The 26856-nt window shown below is 35.1% G+C and overlaps 1 protein-coding gene across 1 annotated transcript; it reads right to left on the bottom strand.

Annotated features, from left to right (window-relative positions):
* Positions 1–2340: 2340 nt before the first annotated feature.
* On the bottom strand, positions 2341–26632 carry LOC100377370 (F-box only protein 8-like). The gene is made up of 6 exons (XM_002733491.4): positions 26501–26632; positions 23284–23569; positions 10647–10773; positions 6026–6144; positions 2962–3146; positions 2341–2655 (listed from the first exon to the last, which is right to left on the bottom strand). Exons 2-6 carry the CDS (start codon positions 23520–23522, stop codon positions 2459–2461), a joined length of 867 nt encoding a protein of 288 aa, XP_002733537.1. The 5' UTR covers positions 23523–23569; positions 26501–26632; the 3' UTR covers positions 2341–2458.
* Between the last annotated feature and the right edge of the window lie 224 nt (positions 26633–26856).

The raw sequence follows: 26856 nt of genomic DNA, 5'->3' as shown, positions 1-26856 counted from the left end.
TTACCGTTGTATTGTTGGCAGCACTTCGTTGTAAGCCCTTTAACTTTTAAGTAACATGCGCCAAAATAAACAAATCATACTATTAACAGCATTTGGGATCTTTCCTGATGTTTCGCCATTTATCAACTACATTATGTTCGGTCTAAACAAATGTTATTGAGAAATGCTTTACACAGATTACCTTCAAATTTTTGAAAGAAAATCCCATAACTATCCAGTAATTTGAGGAGACTCTAAGGAAGGCTCGGTAATTTTGACAAGAAGCTTCTGAACTGGATATCTTGCAAATACCTTACCAAATGTCACACTTCGTATGTGACACATATTACTTTATATGTCAAGGGCTTCCAATAAAATACTGGTGACAAAGCACTTTTAAAAGTCCTTATGGATGGATTCATTTGAAATGACAACTACTTTTTAAGAGGTGATAAATTTGAGTGTTAATACAACAATACCTGATGCATATAATCTATATACAATGTATTACAGTTCAAGTGGACAGTGAAAGAGTTCTGCAGATACAAAGCTTTCACGTTATCAAAACAGGTGGAATGCATTTACCAGTATATAATCTAGTTAAAAAAAATGAAAAAAAATTATATCAATGTATTTTATAAATATATTTATATTTAAAAAAACTGTGCTCACAAAATGAGCAAAGAAATAGTACAATTTTTGAGTGAATTTGATACAAGATACAATGACAGTAAATGCACACTAGATGTGTAATTATTACGGTAGAGCATAAATTTCAAACAAGGAGTGCAATGAGAGTGAGAGATTAGATCAGATAGCAAGAAAGGTCAGAGGTTTCCAAAAAGAAAAATAATAGAATAGATAGCTTCTAGGACAATATTTGGTAATCACTGTCCTAAATAACTACTTACAGGGTAGTACTGTATCCAAAGACATTTTGGGCAATGGTACATTTTCTGCATGTGAAATGTACAGGTTACAATGATGGTGACTGATCTTCTATAGTAGCATATGAAACATTTTCATTGCCTAAAACTTCTAGCTGTTTTGAATAGTTCCAAACATTCCATGTTGCTAAGAGACGGACCCCTGTACCATGCATTTCTATGAGCTCTTTGTGAGCTGCTGTGTAACACCGGTCGATCAGTCGGTGAAAACAGCTAAATAGCACAAACTCAACTTTGAAAATAATCCTGAGCAACCAAATTTATATTTGTTGTGTATGTAGGGGAGAGTCTCAACAACTATTTCTGAGTGTTTTTGACCTTCGTTTTCACTGTGATGGTTGGTTGCCAGGCGCCTGTATGTCTGCCCCTGAGATTACGTCACAGTGTTAAGAATTTCATTCATTTTCCCCTTTTGCAACAAGGAATTTTTTTTCACGAAATTCTCCCCTCTAGTCTTTAAATGGGGAATCTCTGAATAAATTTAATTGCAAAACCTGCAATATTAGTTTCGAAAAGGAATGGGATTACTGGCACAGAATATGGCATACTGTTGTAAAAAGCTGTTATTTCTGTGCAACAGAATACAAGGTACACCACTATTGTCAGATTGTGACTGGTTTACATTAGCAATAATGAAAATTCACCAATTATTCACTGGGTTTTAATTTCACTATTTATGCTGATGAGTAAATTTAAATGTCAAATAATAGAATTCATTGTTTCCCTGACAAATTCATGAACTTTAAAACTCAGTGAATATGCTCAAAATATCAAAACAGAGAAATTAAATGTCAGTGAAAATAAATGGTTTTACATTAGTGTACATTTGATGTGTGTATCTGGGTGGAAAACAATTAAAATTAGAAATGCCATGTAATCTCTTGTACAGCTGTTGTAAAAGTTCTATTTCTCTTTGTCTAGACACAATTACAGTACTGTAAATGTATAAATTATTCACAGGGTTTTAAATTGAATCTACATAAACATGTGACACTACAATAGAATCTGTGCATTTAAAACCCAGTGAATATGTTAAAATATCACACTAGTGAAATTAAATATCTGTTGAAATTAATTCTTTCACAGTATACAGAAATATGTAATGAAATGAAAACATTGCAATGTTTCATCAAATACAGTCAATGCATTCCAACACAATGGCAGATAAAGATCAGTTCTTATCTGAGACTCAAAATTGATAGGCAAGTCAGCATTTTGAATAAGGTAATACTACAACATGTATGGCCAATACAATTTTTAGAGACCAATTTGTGAGTGGATAGTGAAGACCCTTTCAGTATGCTGTTATTGCAAGAGCTCTGAGTTCTCCAAAGAACATTATAGAGTAGGGCCCACAATGGAGCAACAATGAAAACTTATATTGGTAATCAATATGTTAAATTGTTATTCTGGTAGAGAAAACTGTATTAACATTTTAATGATATTCAGATACAACAGATATATTTCAAAAGTTATAATCAGACTTTCTAACTGACTTGTTTTTTTACCACCAGGGTATGCTTTTCTCCAGACTACCATCTCTGTGGGGCAATATGGCCAACTAAGTAGATGTTGTCATAAAGATGACCTGAGAATTCATCATCCACATGAACAGCAGCTCTTCGTACATTCCGGATGAATTCTCGCTTTGACATCTTGTTTTTCACATGAGGACTAGTCAGATCAACTGACAGTAAAATTAAAGAATAACACAGGACGTAAATTGTCTCTGAAATTAGAAGAAAACAACACAAATTATGTACTGAACTAAACATTTCACTATTAAACATCAATACCTTTGTGTGATGCTACTGTACAGACCATACTCAAATGACACTTGTGTGTAACTTGATTTGTATTACATACCTGTGCAAGGTAGATTACAATGGAATCTTCATTGCATATCATCAGGTAAGACCATAAGACAACACAAATCCTACCCACTATACACTGTCACCTTTACCTGCTTACCTACTATGAGATCACAAGACAAAACAGACCCACCTCTGGTAAACAGCTAATCTCTGTAGCTTACCTGCTGTGAGACCACAAGACGGATTACAATCAATAAACCTGGAGGCAAATTTCTCAATCAATGTCTGTAGCTCATTGCTTCTCTGACTAGGTGCATCAATGTTTGAGAAGAACAACCTCAAAGCATTAGCCAGAAATTTATTTGCATAGTTGTGTAAATTAATAAGTTCGTCTAGCACATCACGCCTGCAGATAAAAACAACATTTATTAGTTGTCTGATATTCAATTTTTTTGTGTGTGCAAAATCAAATCAAATATAAAGCCAAAGAATAGCCAACATTTTGCCGGTATAAAAATCATTAAGTACATATTTCCCCCAATTCAGACCTTTAAAATTTAATAGCTCCAAGACGATCAAAAACATCATCATTATTTTGTGAAAATATTGTTGTGATGCTTGCTTTAGTAGAGTAAATCAAAATAAGTGGAAAGGTACAATCACCCTGATGGGAAGCACATTTGTATGAGTTCAAAGCAATTTGTCACCAGCAGCAGATAGAGAATGACATGAAAGAATCCCAGTGAGCTTAAATAAGCAAGTGACACATATGGTAGACATCGAGGTGACAGAGATTACACATGAGAGCATAGACAGTACATTTCCTTTTATATGAACACAGCTTGTCTGCATAGTTAATCCCATGGTCAACATTTTTTACTAGCATTAATTTACAGATCTGGTCACCTTATACAGGTTAGGTTGACTTGAGCTGTAAGGTACCACAACCACACAGCAGGTACAATAAAGTTCTTGCTTACAGTCTAAAAATTACAATATTTTATTTTTAACAGGTGTTCTACTAATGAAAGAAATATGTGTAGCTTATTCTACTGTTTCTCGGGTGTGCTACAAATGTTCTACAGTCAATTTGTTTTCAAAAAAAAAAAAAACCCTGAAATTGTCATATTCATAACTTCTCATGGAAACTGATTTTTTCATTATTTTTTTCTAAAAATCTGGAGAAAAAAAAAGCTGCGATATGTATGTTTTTCAGACATCTACAGACTGCCCTTAACCTTGATCAAGATCATATACAAAATTATAGCATTAATTGAATTCAACCACCTAAGAAGCATAGCAACATTTGAGTTCCCCATTATCGGTAGTTAGATTTTACCTAACACTTAGGGGCAGTTGCTGGTAATTTTGTTTATAAAAGACACAAGCCACTAAAACACCATTAATTGTGACTGGTGTTTTACTAGTACTTTGATATTTTGAGAAAATATACACTGAATTTTCTCGTGAAAACATTTTCACATGGAATTAATTACAAGCAGCCTCTCGGCTGAGATAGCTCCGCTGTTATCAACGTACATTTCAATTAAAGAACAGAAGGTATCATTAGAAAATGAACAATATGCATAGTATCAAAACAATCAGACTTGCGGTTTTCAACAAGAAGTGGAAAATATCACTTTTTACCAAAAATTACAAAAATATTCATCAAAATTAGAGAATTGAAGATAACATCATGAAATGAACAAATCTGAGTTAGAACCACATGTAGTACCTATATATGTAATACCAAAGCAATTGGACCTGCGGTTTTCAACAAGAAGTCAAAAATATCACTTTTTACCAAAAATTACAAAAATACCCCCCGGTATTCACCAAAATTAGAGAATTGAAGATATCATTACAAAATGAACAAATCTGAGAGAGGTCCACATGTAGTACCTATATATGTAATATCAAAACAATTGGACTTGCGGTTTTTAACAAGAAGTTGAAAATATCACATTTTACCAAAAATTACAAAAATATTCAACAAAATTAGAGAATTGAAGATATCATTACAAAATAAACAAATCTGAAAGAGGTCCACATGTAGTACCTATATATGTAATATCAAAGCAATTGGATTTGCGGTTTTTAACAAGAAGTTGAAAAAATCACTTTTTACCAAAAATTACAAAAATATTCAACAAAATTAGAGAACTGAAGATATCATTACAAAATAAACAAATCAGAAAGAGGTCCACATGTAGTACCTATATATGTAATATCAAAGCAATTGGATTTGCGGTTTTTAACAAGAAGTTGAAAAAATCACTTTTTACCAAAAATGACAAAAATATTCACCAAAATTAGAGAATTGAAGATATCATCATGAAATGAACAAATCTAAGAGAGGTCTACCCAAGGTACATATACACCAAGTATCAAAGCATTCAGGCTTGTAGTTTTCAAGAAGAAGTCAAAAAAGTAAAACATTGACACGGACAACGACGGACAATCACTCATATGATAAGCTCCGCTCGACAAAGTCGACAGTGGAGCTAAAAATGAGCAAAAATATTGAAATTCAAAACACTGTGAATAATTAATGCATTTATGGTATACTGACTGATTTGTTACACATAGTGCTGAACAAAACAAGAAAATGATCAGAGGTGTGAATCCCCCGGCAACCTGGCGTGACTTTGTAAAGTAATTTTGTTGAATAAATAAGCATTAAATAGCATACAAGTATGCATTCAAGCATTAGGCAGATGAGTCTACTTATGAAGTACTTAGTCACGTGACCATATATGGTGACTAAATATGTTGATCAGATCACGAGCCCAATGTTCTCATTAAAGTACTGGTTGAATAGTTCTATCTGCAACAATGCTCCAGATATGATATTTATGCATTTGTAATAAGGTCACATAACTATATACTGAAAAGACCTTTTGGGTATTTTATATGGAATTTATTTTCACTGATTTTTGGCGAGTTGTGAATGTAAAATATAGAAAAAAAGGTATATTTGCTGGATTTTATTTTCACTGAATCATTTCTTCAGCGAAAATTAATTGCAAGCGAAAATTAAGTATTTTACACTATGATCATGACAGTGCTCAAGACGATATAGTTTTTTAATCAGGTCACATGTCCATGTATGGTTATTAAATATGTTGATCAGATCTAGTGTGCAAAGTCTTCAATATAACAGTATGTGAATGTTTCTATCTGCAATAGTGCTCCTGATATGACTATGTATTCTGTACAACAGTAATAACTATATCCCCTGTCGGCAATATGCAGAGGGATAATAAATACTGAATTGAAGCCTACCTGTTGTCTACAAATATCCTAACTTGTTTTCTATCCAGTCTGTTTGTTGTATGTATAAACTGTGCAATAGATAGAGCATTATTATCCACTATTTCCTTGTTCAACAAGTACTGCATACCCTGTGAGTAAAGAGAAATTCCCAAGTTGTAAATCAATAAATTATTTATAAATAGTAAACTTGATATGATCTTAATTCTGTGAATCAATAAATAGAAATACCATATTTGCTAACAGAAGTGCTTCTCTGATAAAAGCATATATCCAGAATATGATAATACCATTCTAGACAAAAACCACATTGACATACATCCCACATACTGTAATTGTACCAGTAGTGCATATCCTTTAAGGTAGAAGCCTACTCATAAATTAAAAACCCCAGAATTTATTCATTTTGCAATAAACTGTACTCCAAGGCAATACAAGGATATTGACCTTAAAAAAGTTGGCGGTCACCAGCCTTTTTTTCAAGAAAATGATGGTTGTATTTTAGTGGAAAGTCACCATTTTGACACTATTATAACACTTTTACCCCAGGTTCCTATGGAAGAGATATTATGCAATATCTAGCCTGGTGACATAGGCTGAAAAAAATCCTATATTGTTAATGAGTACTTTTTGTTGTTTTGAATTATTTGAAAAATCTAGGTTTTAAAAAGTGTCAAAAAATTTGATTTTTCTTTAACATTATGTTCTATAGAATTGTTCTAAAAATAGTAATTTTCAAGAAATATTAGGACACGTTTCTCAAAAAGCACACACAAAATAATGCTATTTAATTGTACCATGAGACATTAGCTTCATGATTGTACATAATAACGTAATAAACATTGTCATACGATTGATGACCATTTTTGTCAAAAATTATGACTAGGCTAGGCTTCTACCTTAAGGTAGCAAGGAGGGAAATTTTCACTTTTTTCTTGATTTTTTTCAAAAATTTATAAAACGGTTACTTCAGACCTTGATACATCATCCCAGGTTTACAAAAGATCGAAATTGCAAAATAACGTTGCTTAAATTAGTGTTTTAAAACGCTAGAAGAAAAGACTTCAACTGCCGTTTCATGCATATTTGCATAATGTTTATCTTTGGAAGGGTTTAAATGATAACATCTTATCTGTAGACTCTGTTGTTGACGATTCTGATATAACGGGTAATAAGCTTTCCATCGCAAACAATGTGTGTTTATCTAACGTCCATTGCCAGCATTATTGTCAGTCGAGACTTCGTCGGAGAAACATGGTCATACAGTCCGGGCATACAGTACTCATTTCGCCCAACCTTCCGCTTTTACATCAACCGCTTATCGCTTAATTTCCGACCTTGCGGTCTTGTCCGACCGGAAACCGACCGCATTTTAATCGCGTTTTTTTTCGCTAGCTCGCTCATTGAAACACCGACCACTTACCCAAACACGGATCACTGGCACATGAGTGGTCGAAATGGTGGTTTTGATAGTAAAGTGTGAACATACAACTAGTATTAACTATTATTAAATTCTGAACGACACCTCAAATCTAATAGTTGTATGACACTTGTATCGTGAAAGCAACTGAACTGTGACCTCTTGTTACATGTTTTGGGTGCTTGTTCTAGATGTACTATTTTTTATTATTTTAATGAGACAGTTACGTGAAAAAAGCCGAGATAACTCATTATGACAGAGTAGAGAAACGAAGAAATGTTAATGATCAATTCCAAAAATAACGATACCGAATCCACGTCGGTCCATGTCTGGTAAAATTTGACATTCAATTTTCAAAAATAAGTCACGATCATTGAATGAGTTCAGTCTATACCGTACCGTAAAAGTGTTCCCACAACAAATATTTTCGACTAAAAACGGCCACATGCCCTGAAAAAATCGAACAGAGTAATTTAAGTAATGAATAATTTATTGGGCTTAAAAAAAAGTGTCAAATTTAGTTATAGTCATAAATATTTGGTGGCCAGTCGATGAACAATTCGTAACTCAGGATTCACACGGAAGTCCTCCAGGGCTGAAAATCATCGACCCTACTCTGGTTTACTTTATTTCCCAACTTGCAGAGAAAACTGATTCGCCGTGGACTCTAATGTATCTAAGCCTAGTATTTTCTTTTTGAACTGAGGTCAAATTCCATCCGTTTGTCAAAATATACCGATGTTTTTCAGCGAATTTTGAAGCCGGTCACAGCACAAACAACTATGTGAATCGACGCCGGAAATTGGATGGTACGACGACCTTTCAATTAGCGTCAAATATGCTTTGTTACAACATCATTGATTGGTTGAAAGTCACATGATCGGAGCACAACCTGGGTCACAGAACCATATTTGTCCGTATTATCAACAGGACCTCGCAAAAGAACCACACCCACATTTTCAATCTTTTTTAGAGCGGAAGTTGCCAACAAATGTCAAAAAACTCGTGAATTTCGTGGATTCTAATAAAATAAAGCAAGCGATTGATAAGAATGATTATTAATATTTTCCCCGATGCTCTTCGAATTTTTAGTTTTTTATTTTTTATTTCAAGGTAAGAAATGGCTAGTTGAAGTTGCATCGACTTCAAGGCGGTTGTTTCACCGCGAAAAACTCCAGCTCTTTTGTAGTTTTGCGATGTAATTAAAATATATATTATAATAATAATAGTACTTGTTAAATTATTTGGGGTCTCAGCCCACAAATTACGGACATGATCCCCATGAATTACGGTAAATGTTTGTCCCGTTTCGGCTGATTGTGTTGATCGACGCCCTTCCTAAACTCAGTATGGAGAAACCAACTGGGATCGACATTCCAAACAAATTATTGGGACACGGTAAACAGACATTCCAAACAATCGAAATTATCAACGAAAACGAGATTTTTCTAGATATTTACAGACATACTGTCATTAAAAACATATGTAAAATTAACAAATACACAAAGAGGTGTAATATAAGGTTTTATTTTAGGCTTAGAAATATTTCCTTTCACTCAGCCCTTGCATGAAACTGCCATTTAGCTTCATGGTCCTTTAGCTTGTCTTTGCCTCGAGGAAAAACAACAATAATTATACAAAACACATTGCGAAGACTCAACAATCAGGAAAGAAAACCCAGACAACATGTCGTACTTGTGTTGAAATACATTTTGTATTTCACGTCAGAATATTGTTCAAAATAAAATATTCAGTCCAAGCCAAAGGGTCAGATTGCTTGCATATAATTATAGATAGTTAAAACAAAAAGTATTTGAACTTTTGTCAGCTGTTGAACATTCATAAAAATCAGAAAGACAATTATAAGACAATGTGAACCTCGGAAATTTTTCTATTAATCCTAATTTCAAATGCGCGCGAGCGAGCGGTGATATTTCGGGGTTTGCGCGGTCAAAAATAAAGCGGAAATTGTCCGGTCGAATTCAACAAGCGGTCGCAAAAGCGAGTGAAAAAGATGATTGGAAAGCGGAAGCGGGTGGGAGGTTGTGCGAAAAAGTACTGTAACTTTGCGCAACTTTCTTTTAAATCGTTTTATTTTCCAAGTCAATTATCTATTTTACTAATACCATTTTTATAACGCAATGGCGAAGAAAAGAAAGCGTTGACAGACGAGGCAAAGAAAAATCTGCCACTCAGTGTCGCAGGCTGAAACAGAAATTTTTTTCAAACATCGGGCATTTTGTTTCACCATGAAAACCGTTCTATTAGATCTCTTATCAGAGACACTTGAAGGATTAGCCTGTTTGTAAACTGTCAGCATGTACAGTGGGACAGTAATGTTTGTCAGAGGATTATCCATCATTGTTCGTTTGCATAACAATGAAAACACGAACGTTCCTGGAGTGCGGACTCAAATGCCAGCAGTTTTCTTCAATTTTCACGCTCGAGCATGAAATTATTCATTATCTGACACTCTTTATGAGTTCTATGATATCAGAGGTTAATATTTTTGGCCATTTTTAGTGTATATTTATAATAATGCAGCAAATCTACAGTGTTTCATTAACCAAAACTGTTTTTCGCGTTTTTCTCGAGTTGAGGTTTTGACTGAGTACGACTCATTGGGACCGCCGCCAAATGAAGTGCGTTCGGACTAGGACATTCAAACTCGAAGTTATCGTTCAAAAGATAATGATGGTGCGAAATATGTCTGGGTTTTTAAAGAAAATGCTTTGTCACAGAATAATAGTCTGTTAAATGTGCCAAGTATGAAATAATTTGGGGACAAAAAAACAAACCTGCATAGAAATTGGAATAATAGGTCTTTTGATTACCGGGGACACATTTCAATGGACTTGATTACGGACAATGCATGACGTAAATTTCACCAGGAAATTCCGCAGTGTGCTCTCGCAATCGCGGACTTAGTCATTTTTACAAGGTTTGCCATTTTTGATGTCACGTGATAATTATGTAAACAATGACTGTCCAGTTTGTGCGAACTTGAACCTCTATACTTAGTCTTTTGAAATATATAAGCTAAATTACTGTTCTGAACGAGACAACAGACAGAGAATGTTTTATTCGAAAACATCACAAAACCTTCTCGCTACCTTAATAAATAAATAAATGAAATAAAACACTTGATTGCAATTGCTGGCTAATGTGTGATTGTATTGAAGATGTGCAAAAATGGTGATATAGTAGGCTTACCAATTCTGGATCAGCATTAAATGTTAATGTGCCTTCATCTAAATCCAAGTATAACTTTCTAAATGAGAAAGAGTTACCATGATGCTTTCTATAAGCCGATACACAACCCCAGGTAGCTCTACAAAGCCTAGAACAATAACACAAAGTTTTAAGTTAATTAACCATAAATTGTGTGCTACATGTATGATGAATGGAAATGTTAGCATTCATTATGATCTTTTTTTTAAAAATGAACAGAAAAGAGCTAAATTATAATGGATTGTTCTATTGTGAACTATAAAATAGAAACCATATGGCTCGATCAGTATACATTGTATCACACAGAACTATAGCTATGGGACATAAATCTACTTGTGTTGGTATTTAGTCTTTGTGATGGTGTTTTATTCATTTTTGGTAAATTTAATATCTTTAAATTTGTTAATTTTGAATATTGGGATTATATCAACATAGAAGAACAAATGAAAGTCAACCTGATGAAAATAGCTGCCATTGAAGTTATGTATGCAGGGTTTTACATCATTTTTTAGATGTGGGGGTCATTGGGACCCCTTGTCTGAAAATTCGGGGGTCATAATTGCAAATTTGAGGGTCATACACAAATCAAGGAATTGATATCTGTTAAATAGGGAAAACAATACAATGGAGAGTTAATGAGATGATTTGAGTTCAATGTTATCAAGGTCTTTATTCATACAACAAATTCTGACATGCATGAAATCGGTAAAAACATTGCAAGGGAGATCCCGTTTAGCCATAACATAAACAGTTCGCAGCTGAGCTGCGTATGATTTCAGATTGTCACTTGTACCTTGATATTTCCTCTCGTTTGCTACCTGACGAGCGGCCATAAAGTCTGACTTCATGGTCAACACACGGACACTGATGTGACTTCTAGAGTCTTGATGCCGGATGAGGAGGTATGTAAATGTGTCGAAATGGACATAGTGCGAGTGGTTAGTGCTAGTAGCACTAATCCGAAAAAGTACTAGATCTAGTGCTAAAATGGCACTAGATCTAGTACTAAAATGGCACTAGATCTAGTGCTAAAATGTACATAGTGCGAGTGGCATTGATATCGCGTTGTCAACGACGTCGAGACATCCCGTAATTGTCTGAAAATAAATTAATATTTACGTAAAGTTGTTGTATCTTTCATTTATTGGAAATGTGCTACAGTGGGAAAACTGAGTATGTACATGAATGTCATTGTCCACGTGTATCGTAACTAATAGACCTTTGAAACAACGCGATCGGCCGGGAAACTAGCTCCATGGTCAGTGAAACTGCAGGTCGAACTTCGCAATTTTTACAAATTGTGAATAGATACACTGTATGAAATGGTATTGTGTGGAAGTTTGTGTTTTCAACTTCGGCGTATGTAAACTTGTAACTTGTATGTAAATGGTGGAATTCAGCGTTGATTTTTTTTTTTAAATCGCTGACGTGCCGTTTTATTTCTGGTCGGCGCCACACTCAATGAAAATAGATCTTCGTAAATGAAATTATGATGGCATGTATGAACTAAATAAAAAATGTGTATACTGCTAGTCTAAGTCCCGGGTCCCTGTAAAGCTCGGCGGATTTTGTGTGTACGGCGACCTGTGAATGGACATGTTGCTCAGTACCGCTGGGAACTAGACAGAAAATAATGAACCGTTGTCTGGTTGTCATGACATTGACCTTTGCGGACATAATCAACCAATGGTAAAAGTGGATTCACGCAATTCTGTTGTTACATTGTACCATGGCGGTACTAACGGGGAAAAAGCCACGACGCTATTGTTTTAGCTTTACCCTGTGATCGTTTGTCAATATTCGTTCACAAACATTGGTCTCGTTAGCTCTTAGCCCCTTTTTACAATGGATTACGCTAATCTCAAGCATTCGGTAATATTCGGAGCATGGAGGTACTAAAGGGTCCACGACGCATCTCAAGTGACCATTTATAAAGCCTGGCTTATTTCCTTTTGTTTCAACACAAGTTAATCCTGATATGGACATTGTCTAGCTCATCTTTGATGTCGATGATAGTTTGCGATTGCTTACACAAGTAACCAGTTAGCGGAATATGATATACCTCGCCGATTTTTTAACGTGACCATATAATATATGTCTAGACACTTTCTCTGCAATGATATTTGTTAGGAGTCCTTAGGATTTTTTGCTGTAGACTCTCGAAATCTTGTTCTTGTTACAGTTGCTAATAATTAAAACATGTAAAATCTGTGAAGTAACAAGTTCGTCTGTTGAATTTCCGGTTGTGAAATGCGTATTTTAACCCTTCACAGCTTTATTCAAGAGCGTGTTTATTGTGACTAGTGTGAATGGGTAAGCCTCGTTTGGACAAAGAGCTGTTATCACTGTAAACAATGTTAAATTATTCTTCTAATGCTCAGTTCATCTTTTGAAAACAACTATTTTTAGATTTGAAAAAAAAATCATGCCATTTCCCTATCAAAATCCAAGCCAAAAGATCGTACTACAACATCGGTAAATCTCTCCGCGTTGCGTTCAATTACATTAACATATTTAAATGAGCTATGGTGATTTGAACACGTTGGCATCATTCAGCATTTTGATTGGTTAATTAGCGATTTGACCTCAACTCATGCAAGAGAAACATGGCGGATACCATACAGCATCGAGCGTTTATATGCGATCGGAATCATTTGCTTACGATGAAACTAAGTTGAATTTTATTTGAATTTCATAACAATTCAACGAATTTATTTTTTGTGCGTTATTATAATCACTACTGAGTAATAATCAACAATTGTCAAACGCAGCATGATCGGATTACGCAACTGATCGTTTGCTACGCAATGCAGTTGTGTTTGTTTTTATATGAAACTTCGTTTAAAATATTCTTTCGTTACCAATAAAATAAAAACAAATGTATTTGAAAAATAACACTGGGCGACACTGTAATGACATTTCAGGCAGTCTACTTTTTAATTCAGCAAGAATTATTAATTATTGTTAATTCTGAAATAGTTTCTTTCGTCTTGGGTGGCCCAACTAACGGCGTTGAAAGTCTGCGTAGTTGGATACTTCAATGAAAATAAGTCCCCCAAAAATATTTGATGATTATTTTTTGAAATTTTTAACCCCAAATAAGCGCCCACCAGCCGTGAAATCCCCAGGACGATTTTTCTGATGAGTGAATTTACAGCAGAATCCGGTATTATATAAAGGAAGTATTATTATGGATATCTCACAGATATTGCCGATGTTTTATACTGTTTGTAGTTTGCATATGAAGTGGTTGTTGATGCCCCTCCTATTATTCGACGTCGTTGACAATGCGATAACGATGCCACTCGCACTGTGCATATTTTAGCACTAGATCTAGTGCCATTTTTGCGCTAGATCTAGTGCCATTTTTACCACTAGATCTAGTACTTTTTTGGATTAGTGCTACTAGCACTAACCACTCGCACTACGCCCATCTCAACACATTTACATACATGGGATGAGAGTTTAGTTTCGAAAATTTGAACATCCATCAGTGAAAGGGTTTTTGGCTTTTGCTCTCACACAAACTTCCATCTGATATGTAACAAAGTCATTTAAAACGATTTAGCCACCCATCGTTCAAAGAACGATCCTTCTTTAGTAAAACGTGGGGCTTTTCACTGGACGTAGCTGGTGAAGCTTCAACGGGAGAACTATCAGACGAGCTATAAACACTAAGCGTCTACATAGTACATTTTTTGTGTGATTGGTGTAAGATGGTGACGCACATACGAATGATGATTTGGAGCATTCCATTTGAAATCGAGGGAGGTTCTAGTGTTACAAGAGCCCATTTAGCAACTACTGCAGATCAAATGGAGGGGTGGATTACTCACGACTTGACGCCAAAATTCCTACGTCACGCAGGACGCACTGTTGATTTTCATGAGGGTCATACAGTCATAATTATGCGTCAATGACACAATATATTGCATCATGTAAAACCCTGGTATGATCTAGCTTTCTAAAACACCAAAATAGCATGGTTTTTGCTCTGGTGAGAGTTTACTAAATAATCAGGCAATGATAGTTTTGATCATGTAAAATGAGAAAAAAAGGGTCATTCTAATGTCTTTTATATGTGATACACTTTTGTATTTGTTAATGCATATGAATGAGAGAAACCATATGTCACAATAAAAATTCCAAACTATAAAATGTACCAAAAGTAGTAAAATATCACAAAAACTAAACACTGACACTAGATGCACTGTGGACCTGTAGCTAGCAGGACATGTGTATGTTTTTAAATACCTTTGTAGGTGTTATAATGTAGAGCATACAGGTAACACCCATCATTTGTGTAACTTCCCTACAAACTTCTACAGTTAGTGCACGTATAGGTGATAGAAAACTGTATTAGTACCAGTATAATTGTGGTACACACTTATTTAGAGATTATAGTCACTAACACTGTATGATATCTGTCTACTAAAACAGGAAACTGGAGGAATTTGTTTTTTGCAAGTATTTTATTTACAGACAACAATTGTTTTATTTAAAATATTTCCATATTGATTTATATTACCGGTATGTCTAAATATGAATTTTAATATAGTATGTAGAAATAATTTTTTTTTTTTCGTTTCTCTTATACACAACAATTTTTTTCCACAAAATTATTCAGCCACCCCCTAGTTTATAAATGCGGAAATGATACTGATGATGTACCTCATTTCTTTTTAGATTTTAGTCTGTCAAGGTAATAAATAAGGAGCTACGAACATCAACAAATAAATGACAAATAGCCGTTTGGTGATTTATGGTTTATTCAAATTAATAAGAACCCAGACAATAATATTGATAGTCCATTATTCACAGCATACATTCTTCTGCACAAACTTCTTTCAACCATGAAAGGAAGGTTAACTTAACCTTGTAAACTAAACAACTAAATTAGGTCAAAGGATCTCATCAACATGCAAATGATGGTGTAAATTACAAGCAGAAATTATTAACCCTAAGTCACCTTTCACATGTTTTTTTTTCAATTTTTTTTTTTTCAAATGAAGACCTGTAGCCAATGGGAAAGTATGCCTATTTGGTCTAAAATTATCAAAATATGATGGGCCTAAATATAGATTATATTATATATATTATATGCATGCCCCCTTCAACTTTAAGAGCAACTTTGAGTATGAACTGAGAGAATGGGCTACTGTTATTAAAGATAGCCTGGGACAAATGTTGGGGACATGGTTAAAGTAGACAATAGCCAAATCCCAATCATTGTATACTTGCATGAGTATAGAAATATAAATGTGGTTTCACATGCATATAAATAGCTAGTTGTGCAAGTATAACCGTGTTATGGTAACCGTGTTATGGGGATTGACTCTCAAATAATTATCTACACAACTGAAAGATGCATATGCTGCAAGATTAATATTCTAAACTGAGTTGAAATAATTTCCTTCTGATGATTGCAAGTTGTTTATACAGGAAATAAAACACAGTGAAAGTTGGTTTTTAAGAGGAAAGGAAGAGGAAAGATTCACTATCTATTATCAGTATGTTTCTATCTACTTTTCACAGTCACGTGTACGACACAAACTTGGGGAACTGATCATTACCACCAAGCCGGTTTCCTGTGAGTCTCCTGTGGCATGCGTTTCTTTACCGTACCGGCCGCTGCTTTACCGTACCGGTCGGTTCTTTACCGTTCAGGCCGGTTCTTTACCGTACCCGAAGGTCATTAGCCGTACCCGCAAGGCCGTTACCGTACTTACAGGAGGCAATTCACACTTCTGACAAGTTAATTTATGCATTGATTTTCCGGTTTACCGGTAAAATGCCGACCTGTTTAAATTTCAGTTTTATGCACAGGATCGCCAGAGAAAGCAAAACTGTAGAATTAATTTGAGTAGAATTTGTTTAGTTTGTAGTTATAGTCTGTTTATAAATCATTTTGTTCATTTTTGCTATGCGGTAGCTTTCGAGGTCAAATACACCACCAGGTCAATTTGTTGCGTCTTTTTATTTGTCAGAGATTAAACTTTACCATTATTATTGCATAATATTTACTTTCAAGTTGTGTGTGATAATGCTACACATGATTTTTGTGAGAGCATGGAGCTCCCAGTACATCCACGGTGAAAATGAGAGCTTCACTAAGGCGTCCTATCGTTGTCAACTCAACTTTGGAACAGTCAAATGTTGGATATGACTACAGACGGAACTGTGTCTTTATTTTATACGATATTTTTATTTTTTTAAAATTGGGATCAGTGCACTCAAATCAACTGAGCCGAGAAAGTGGATTACAAAAATAACAGTTCCATGAAAGTGCCTATATTTGTAGTTTTGGCATGTAACCTAATGGTTTTGGTTATTGTTACAAATGCACAGTGCAGACGTAATTTTGTTTTCATTTTTTCACTTTATCTGGCGCCAGTGCACGTGTGCTTGGATGTTTGTTTATTCAGTGATTGGGCTAAATATTTGACGACGTTGCCAACGTATTCAACATACGAAAATAGCATGTGTGTGCGTTTGCGTGAATGATAGATGCAGACGAGATTTCTCGTCGCAAAGCGTTTTATTAGTTTATTTCCAACGCGCGTGGTCGGCGCCTTTGATTGCGTTTAGTTTGTTCTTTCATTCGCAAAATCTATTGCTGGCACCGTTCATTACTAGTATGTTATGTCTCACAACTGAATGTCCAAGCTGACTTTGTATTGGCTGTAATTATATTTTTTTTGTAAAACAAAAAAAAGTCCCGACCTTTCCAGTCTTAATCGTATTCTGCCCCAAACCAAACAGCCCTTTTCAGGGCCAATCACATGTTCCAAAAAGAGATATACCGGCACACTTGCACACTCTGTTTTGTTATAATAAAGTTACATTGGGGATTGTTGGAGGGAGTGTGTTTCGTCAATTCCATAAACAAAATCACAAAATGAGGTCGAAAAGCAATGGAAAAATGTTGACCTAGAGCAAGGTCAAATTGCGTTTTACGCACTTGAATTTTATCTGGACTACGTGCACGCGTTGCGCGTGTTATTGTCAACAAAGTATCAAAACAGATTTTCGAACGCCCAAGCCTGAATTTAAATACATGTGAGCTCGGCCAAGCGAGTCACGCTGACATAATGCATTATGCAAGTATCATCGTGCGACAGGTTGAGACGTTTTATTCAACGTCGTGGGTAAGCTACGATGTAGGACTGTCGTTTTATAGCGTTACAGGCGATCATGAATATGTGAATAACACACATATATTGAAAAAAACACATGCGAAGAATTTCAGAAAGACTTTTTTATTTAATTTATTTATTTGTATTTCGACGGTTGTCCGACTTTCTTTCCACTGTGTGAGCTACTGACAAATATAAACAAATAATTAACCCATCGAGTCCTCTAGTCGACTGGGACGTAACACTCTGTTGTACAAGTCATGTCCTTTTCAAATTATTCACTTTCAATGGGTAAAAAAAATTCTTATTGTTTGCAAAATGCCCAATTAATTTATGCATGAGTCGCGGTTACCGGCAGGGCGCCGATCAGTAACCAGGGCTTTGTTTACCATGCATTCATTAATCGAAGGTGATAAATAGTCGGTATTGGTCCTATCAGTACGGTAATTGTCCAGTCGGTACAGTGAAGCACCGGCCGGTACGGTAACGCAACGGCCGGTACTGTAAAGCAATGACCGGTACGGTAAAGCAACGACTGGTACGGTAAACCGAGTCAAACTCACAGGAAACCGGCTGGGTGGTAATGATCAGTTCCCTTGGTAGAAATTCTTTTCCATACAAGTTGACTCTGTTGCTCAAAATTGTAATTACTCTGTGACTTGGTTAATTTGCATAATTAATTTACTTTATGGATTTTCTATAACATTTGAAAGATGAGAGTACAAAACACAATTGCTATGTTCACATTATAGGATCTTGGCGCGTACCGAAATGTTTAATCTTTTGTGTTTGCAGAAAATACAGCAGTGGTGTTCACGTTAGTCGGGACAAACTTGGGAACGACTCAGCTCATGCTGAAATTACGTTCTCATTCGTAGATCTGACCTAAACTTGGAAAACGACATGCATATAATGTTAAAAACAATTGCTACCTATATTGAAATTATATCCATCTGCTATTATGGTATTTATTAGGAATCATCGTGCACTTGAAAGGCAAAGAAAATTTGAAAAACAATTATTTTTCACTTTGATTTTTCACATCCCTCTATCATCATATCATACTAGTATGAATAAATATAAGTTCTCTTAAATTCGCCACGGGGGGGCGCGATTTCGGTTCACGCTGAGCGTTCGGGCAGAAAATCTCGGCACATGCCGAGCATCTATCGGGACCGAGGTCGAGTTTTTTTTGGCACATGGCAACTTGGTTCTGACCATTCACACACATGTTTTGGCACGTGCCTACTTTACCCAGAGTCTGGACACATTCCGAGATCTTTAACATGAATGCACTATTTACAGTACAATTACAAATTGATATGTGGCAGATTAATAATATCATATTATCCATATGATCCATATTTATTTAAAAAAATTCATCTTTTAAGTTCTAAGTAACAAAATCAGTTTCATAATGGTATTTTAGGCATATAGAACTAAATTTTTGTATGATCACTTAAAATTAATTAAACTTAAAAAAGCGTTTTAAGAAACCAAAGCTGAATCTCTAATGAAGTACATATTACTCCTTTGTTTTGGGGTCCCAAACAATTAGGAATGGTACAGATTTTGGAACAGAAAAAAATTCTTATACATGTACCAATAAAGTCATGTATTTTTAATATATCTGTTGTATACATTGCATGGGACTCTTATCAAACACAATAAGGTTCAGCAACTACAGTATTCATTTAAAAGAACGCCTACTGCAAAATATCACCGATGGAAAATGTTTTAGAAAATGGGCAATATTTTTAGGTGGTGCAAAAACAAATAAATAATGGAAAAATAACTTGTTTTTTTTTTTTTTCGATCGAATACATGAATTAGTAGAGTTCACTGGTTTTCATGGTACCAAGTGTAGATTGGACTACTACTGTATGTGAAAGCCCATCTGTGTTGATGCATGGATGTGAAAATAGTTAGCTGTACATTTATAAAACAATGTTAAGAAAAAAATGTCAAAATGTCTGGTGATTTCCCATTATCTAAAATATCGCTCAAGGCAATATACATGTATCAGATAAATACAGTAATATCGTTTTCAGCATTATGTCTTTTCCCCATTAAGAAATCTGTTAAATATCAACAATAATCAGTGAGAAACAAATGGAAAATAGATGAGAAGCAACATTTTGCCACAACAAGATTTCTTGATACTATATTTTTGTACAGTACTTATCCGGGTAAGAGCCCATGCCTGGACAAACGCCCACCCCCCACTTTTGACACAATAAAGAAGTTGAAGTCATATCCGGGCACACGTCCAGGGGGTCTTTTTCTACACAAAACAAACAAGCAGCCTCTCGGCTGAGATAGCTCCGCTGTTAGCAATGCACATTTCAATTAAAGAACAGAAGATATCATTAGAAAATGAACAATATGCATAGTATCAATGCAATGGGACTTGCTGTTTTCAACAAGAATTCAAAAATATCATTTTTCACCATAAATGATTGTGGTTTTTAACAAGAAGAAAATATCACTTTTTACCAAAAATGACAAAAATATTCACCAAAATTAGAGAATTAAAGATATCATTACAAAATGAACAAATCTGAGAGAGGTCCACATGTAGTACCTATATATGTAATATCAAAGCAATTGGACTTGCAGTTTTTAACAAGAAGTTGAAAATATCACTTTTTATCAAAAATGACAAAAATATTCATTAAAATTAGAGAACTAAAGATATCATTACAAAATGAACAAATCTGAGAGAGATCCACATGTAGTACCTATATATGTAATATCAAAGCAATTGGACTTGTGGTTTTTAACAAGAAGTCGAAAATATCACTTTTCACCAAAAATTACAAAAATATTCACCAAAATTAGAGAATTGAAGATATGATCATGAAATGAACAAATCTGAGAGAGGTCTGCCCAAGGTACATATACATCAAGTATCAAAGCATTCAGGCTTGTAGTTTTCAAGAAGAAGTCGAAAAAGTAAAACATTGACACGGACGACGACGGACAATCACTCATATGATAAGCCCCGCTCGACAAAGTCGACAGCGGAGCTAAAAAACTATTTTCTATTCGTTGACTGTGGTTGTATAAACAGTTGACTTTCTTAAAGTCTGTCGTGATACTTATAAAAATTGTTAATTGCGTAAAACAAGGGGTGAAAGCAAAATAGCTGTGACAGCTTTCTGCCTTCAGGGCAGCGCATTCACCGCTGATTTTTTTTCAGAATCATAACAGTCAGCAAGTCTATAAAAATAAATAGAAAAGCAGAAACGGTAGTTCTCCTTTTGAAATATGTTGTGGTCCTAAAAAGGGCCGGCCGTTTGGTTTGTGCTTCCTTAGAAACGATTCAAGCAAATCGTATAAGGAGAGCCGCTAAGCAAGTGTCGCACTCGTTCGGCTTTAGCGTCGTCGACAATGAAAACAATGTTGCAATATTGTAGCAACCCGTACCGAGGAGAACGGTTGAAATCACGTTATTTTGGCTTTATAAATATTTTGTAGCAGCTTGCGAATTCATAACTGGGGCCAGCAATTTTGCAATGTCACGCCGAAGACTGCCAACTTTTTTACCATCTTTTATCACCGCTATTGCATTTCTGTCATGAAAACTATTCTTCTGTCGTTGGATAAAAAAACTTCTTATTTCAAGTCCACCGCGATGTCCACATAGTGATACATTCCAACCGCCAGAACTTGCTGAATGATAACTTTCACAGTGATTAATAAGCGTCGAGTATGATAAGAAAGCAATGTCACGATATGACCTTTATGATGAAATACTAGTAGTGATGTCATTCTTAGCCAATCAGTAAATCAGATGGATAAAGGTCAAAGATGATTGCCAGACTGTAAACAAAAGCATCGTGTGCCATCGCAGCAGAGCGACCCCATTTTTCTTGTCTCTTTATTGTGATTGGACATGAATGAAAAGTGCCAAGCTGACAGACTGCGAAATCCGTGGATTAAAATTGCTAAGTCCGAATTGTGTGGGACGATATCGAAGAACCTCAGGAATAAGTTGTAGGGATTTTGTTGGACAGCTACAGTGACGCCGACTTGGACAATTGAGGGTTTAGAGTTTGACGAAGATGGCAATAAACGTACAAATAAAGATCTGACAGCAATGAATTTTTATAATTTTTACTGTGTAAATTTGTAAATTATTATTGATCTTGTATGACGATTGATTCGTAATTTGTCGAGACCAGAAATCATTTTACGCAGTTTAACCCCTGACATTTCAATTCATTTTGAGTTCACGCGTATTGGGCGTGTTTGTCGGCGGGAAAATCCTAATTCAAATGATTCCTCACTGTAGATTTTTATTATTTCTGGTTTATTTGTCACATTATAAGCAATACAATATTTTTGTTTTACTTCTAGTGTTGCATATTGTTCATTTATTTCCGTTGCATGTTTTCATTTGCCGTTCTATTCCCTGTCGCAGTTCGATCTGCGTGTTGTCAATTTTCGCGAATTTTCGTTTTTTTTTACCGGGGATCTCCTGGCAAACGCCCACCCCTTCTTTTTGGCAATTTTCCATGTTCAGGACCCTGGGCTTATACCCGGATAAATACGGTATATTGCAAGAAAGACAGGTAATACTGAGATAAAATTATAGTTAGCCAAATTATTCATGGATTTATCTTTTAAAAAAATAAATTTATATTCTGTTTTACTTATAGGTACTATAATTTAAATGAAAGTAATCCTTTTGAAAAAAAGGTTAATATTAATTTCATATATTTTTCAATTTAAAACTGGTGTTTTCTAATACTGTAAAATACTCTATTTTCACAGAAGGATTGATTCAGTGAAAATAAATTCCATACAAAACACCTGAAAAGTCTTTTCAAAGAAAATTAATTCCAGCTAAAATAAAGTATTTTACAGTAGCTGATTACATGGCTAAAAAAAGTAAAGCAAAATCTCAGTGCTTTCCTACCATATCATATGTAATCATCAATCAATGGTAAGCGTGTCTAGTTAATGTTTAGTTTATGTCATGCTAAAACGAGTAATCCAACTTCTAGGTAAAGTTATATATAATTATACAGAAAATATGATATCATATAATATATAATTATGGTAATGTTATACTTTTTTGTATTCACTCAAAAATGCAGTGGCTGCGACTGTTATCCCTCCCCCCAACAAAACAAACTTTCAATGTTATTCTGACTACTGTGTTGCAGTCACAGCCGTGTGGCAAAGGGCAAATGTCAAACTACATGTAAATTTCAAAAATCCACAGTTATAGATTAACTTATTTGTAAATAGGCACAACAGTGACAATGACAGTAAATGTCATCACCTAAGCTTTATTGGCAGCACGAAAATATAGTGAAATGCCTAATTTTCAATTTTAGCATGTCCGAATGTTAGTGTGATTGTGTTGTTTTGAATGTTGATTTCAATGTAATTTGACAATGCTTTTGAATATTTTCGTCGATCTTACTGTGGCTCGCAGTAATTATTTTCGGAAATAAATATACGCCACTCACCCTTCCCATAGCATCTCATCTTTTGCTAAAGAAGCCCAGAATTGGTTGACACATGCTGCTAGACACAGTTCAGTTGCGTTGAGGTTTGACAATACAATGAGTGCTAACTCTGGTGGTAGGTCACATATATCTGGAAATCGGCATTCAAACTCTTCAAAGATGCTTCTATGTCTGTCTGTGACCAGGGTATAGTGATGTCGACGGTGATTCAGGTTGGCCTTTTTCAAGGACTGACCCATTTCCTTAATTTAATAGTTCATGTGAAATCCCAATACATCGTCCTTTTCTGGTGAACAAAGAATATTTATGATTGTCAGTATGCTCAGGGTTTCATTAATCTGTAGATTTATAGCATCACAAAATGAACAAATATGAGTGCGGTCCACCCGTAGTATATATATGTATAATATAAAAGCAATCCCACTTGCGGTTTTCAACAAGAAGTCGAAAATATAACTTTTTACCAAAAATGACAAAAATATTCTTCAAAATTAGAAAATTAAACGTATCACCACAAAAAGAACAAATCTGGTAGAGGTCCAGCTGAGGTGCCTATATGTATAATAACAAAGCAATCAGATATGTGGTTTTCAACAAGAAGTTGACATGAACGACGGACGCCAGACAATCACTCATATGATAAGCTCTGCTCGACAAAGTTGACAGCGGAGCAAAAAAAACATGATATATATGTACCAGTAGAAAAGTATCATAGGGTAAAATGGCACATTTTGACATTTCAAGCGTGATTAGAAAAGTGTCAGTATTAATTTTACAAATTTTCTAGTGATGCAGACGACGGACACCAGATGATGGACGCCAGACAATCACTCAAATGATAAGCTCCGCTCAACAAAGTCAACAGCGGAGCTAGAAAAGCATGATACAAACGTACCCCCCCAACCGGTCACTGGTAGCATAGTGGTTGTTGTTCCAGACTCACGATCGGTAGACCCAAGTTCAAATCCTACCTTAGGCTGAACATCAAAGGGTCGACCCCTACCCTGGGTGAGTGTGCCGCAGACTCGATGGGTAGGCCAATTCCACTGGCCGAGATTCATTCACTAACGAATGCGACTTTGGGCATTTGGGGGAACCTCGCAGGTGTTTGTGTTCGATCGGGCCAGGTCGACACAAGGATAGCGCATTACAAATTGCCATTTGACAGAGAGATGGCCACACAGCCCTGTCATGTAGTCCCAAACATGAATATGACTTCTGTGGCAAAATGCACTATGTGTCGTCACTAGCACTTGCAATTTGCACATACAGAAAAAAAGTCAGAAGAGACAACAGTGACACTCAATGTCCGGAACTGTCGCCTGGCACAAAAAAAATATTTAAAAAAAAAAAAAAAATAGAAAAATTAAATAAAAAAACAAAACAAAAAAACAACAACTTCTAATGTGGATATCTTATACTGTACTCGACCGACTTAACACCCATGCTCGTCTAAGTGCCCATCCCCCACTGTTGGGACATTTCTATTTTCGGGATAACGTTCGACTAAGCACTCATCCCCTTCAAAATGCCCTAATTCGGATGTCTAATCATAAAACTTGGTCTTTGATCATTGATTAACGTTTCCGAAATAATGGTAATCATTTTTATATGATACAGCTTGGATATTGGCTGCTGTGAATATGTTGTGAATGCGTAGACCACGATAACCATTCTTAAACTACACTTTGACAATGACCTGTTAGTAAAAGTGAAATGCGGTCAATACTTCATGTCATATTCAGTTTACCTATCAAAAATTGCTAGTCACCAGTTTTTGAAAAAAGCTTGCCGCTTATTCACCGAAATCAATTCTGACAGATCATACTTTGAAATCGATAATTCATTCCACATTGCATAACCAGAAGGTCTTCAGGAATTTCCAACTAATTGCATTGGTACAACACAGCATTCTGATTGGTTAATTGCTTACCTATAAAAACTTTTCTGAGTTTAGGACATGGGCGCTAACATAGTTGAGTATGGTATGTTGTAGGTGCTACATTACACATACTACTTGACATATCAAAGGCTTCATATTTTTCCCACAATACAATCCAATCATAAATGTTCTGTAAATTTAGGGTTATTGGCAAAAAATGTTTGAGAAACATAACCGATGCATTAAATATACAATAGCATTTTGCTTGACAAGACAAGGGTTTCAAAAAAACTGGTACCAACAATATAACTTTAAGAAAATAATTTGTTTCCTTGATTTCTAATGTGCCATGCAAAATACATATGAGATCAGCCTCGTACACACTGTGCCAAAATCATAAATGAATGTTAAATTGTCAGCCAGAAATTTGATATGAAACTTGGGTGAGTGACACTGCTGTACTATTTCTAATCAGTGTTGTGTTATAAATAAAAATATAATCCTTTCATTTGTTATTGTCCTACAATTGCATACTGGGTAACACATTTTGAGCAGTACAAAACTAAACAAAACTAATATGATATCTGTTGCAACAGTGTACAGCTGGTCTAGTATTACATTATAAGTTTCATACATACATGTATGCAATGAGTAGTACATAACTACATAAGAAACTTACCCGGTAGTCTCAATACTGACAATAGAAACTTTTTGTACCTTTTTTCATGTTTCTTATAAATTTAACATCTTAATAAATAATCTTTTTGTAAATGTCCGTTTTGCAGAAAAGTTGGAAAATCAAGTCCTTATTGAAGAAAATTGGTGAACCGATGTTGTGAATGGGATGCAGCGAATAAATAAATACCGGTATATAAATAAATAACTAATAAGAAATTACTACATATTTATTATTATTTGAATGCATTATAAACAAGTTTAATTGAAGGGGGTTGATAGATTGATTGTTAGTTAATGTCGTACAGTACAAAACTGTGTTAATCTCTCAACTTACTAGAAATTCGTATTCTTAATTTTTAATAATCAAACTTCCAAGAACATGAAAATATTCACCGGCATTAAATAAACTTTAGAGAAACTGTTCAAGGCACAGCACGTTCGTCCAATTCTTTAATCTAAATTGGTCGTCGTAAGCCGAGAAAATTAAATTATTGCCGTTACCGCTACGTCGTATGCCAATGTTTGTTTACATCAAATACCGAGCAAACATACTTATACACTGTAGTCTGCACTGCAGCCGCAGACGTGACGAACGAAACATGCACATTTTTTGCGTCAAAAACACCCATTCGGGCTTATACAACTGACTTTACATACCTCTGGGAGATGGCAGGGTCTCTATAGTTGGCCACAGATCGGTCTTGTGTCTTCTTTTCAGTTCTTGTCAAATATAAGAAGCTATTTCTTCCCCGATGACCTCATTACTTCCAGCGTGTACGAGGATGACAAGACCGACTTTGCGTGTTTGTGAGTTAAAGGTTACGCAAAACGTTGTAAGATTTGCAGCTCCAATTTCAAAGAATTTACAACGCTATAAACAATAAATAAATTGCGTGGCGGTATATATTTATAATAAATAGTTTATAAAAATAGTTTATTACTTTTCAAATTAATAATAAAGAAATATATAAATTGTAAATTTAAGTTCCGTGTTGAACTCCGAGTACCCAAAT

The sequence above is a fragment of the Saccoglossus kowalevskii genome, chromosome 4 (assembly GCF_978046115.1).
Source record: "Saccoglossus kowalevskii chromosome 4, keSacKowa6.1, whole genome shotgun sequence".
Lineage (NCBI taxonomy): Eukaryota > Metazoa > Hemichordata > Enteropneusta > Harrimaniidae > Saccoglossus > Saccoglossus kowalevskii.
Note: the sequence above shows the minus strand (reverse complement) of the source record. Positions and strands in the feature narration are given on the sequence as shown.

Coding starts and splice junctions, on each gene's coding strand:
- LOC100377370 (XM_002733491.4), bottom strand. CDS start 23,522: ATGGGTCAGTCCTTGAAAAAGGCCAACCTGAATCACCGTCGACATCAC. Junction 6,145..10,646: donor TTAATGCTGATCCAGAATTG/GTAAGCCTACTA, acceptor CTTTACTCACAG/GGTATGCAGTACTTGTTGAA. Junction 3,147..6,025: donor AGGATATTTGTAGACAACAG/GTAGGCTTCAAT, acceptor TTTTATCTGCAG/GCGTGATGTGCTAGACGAAC.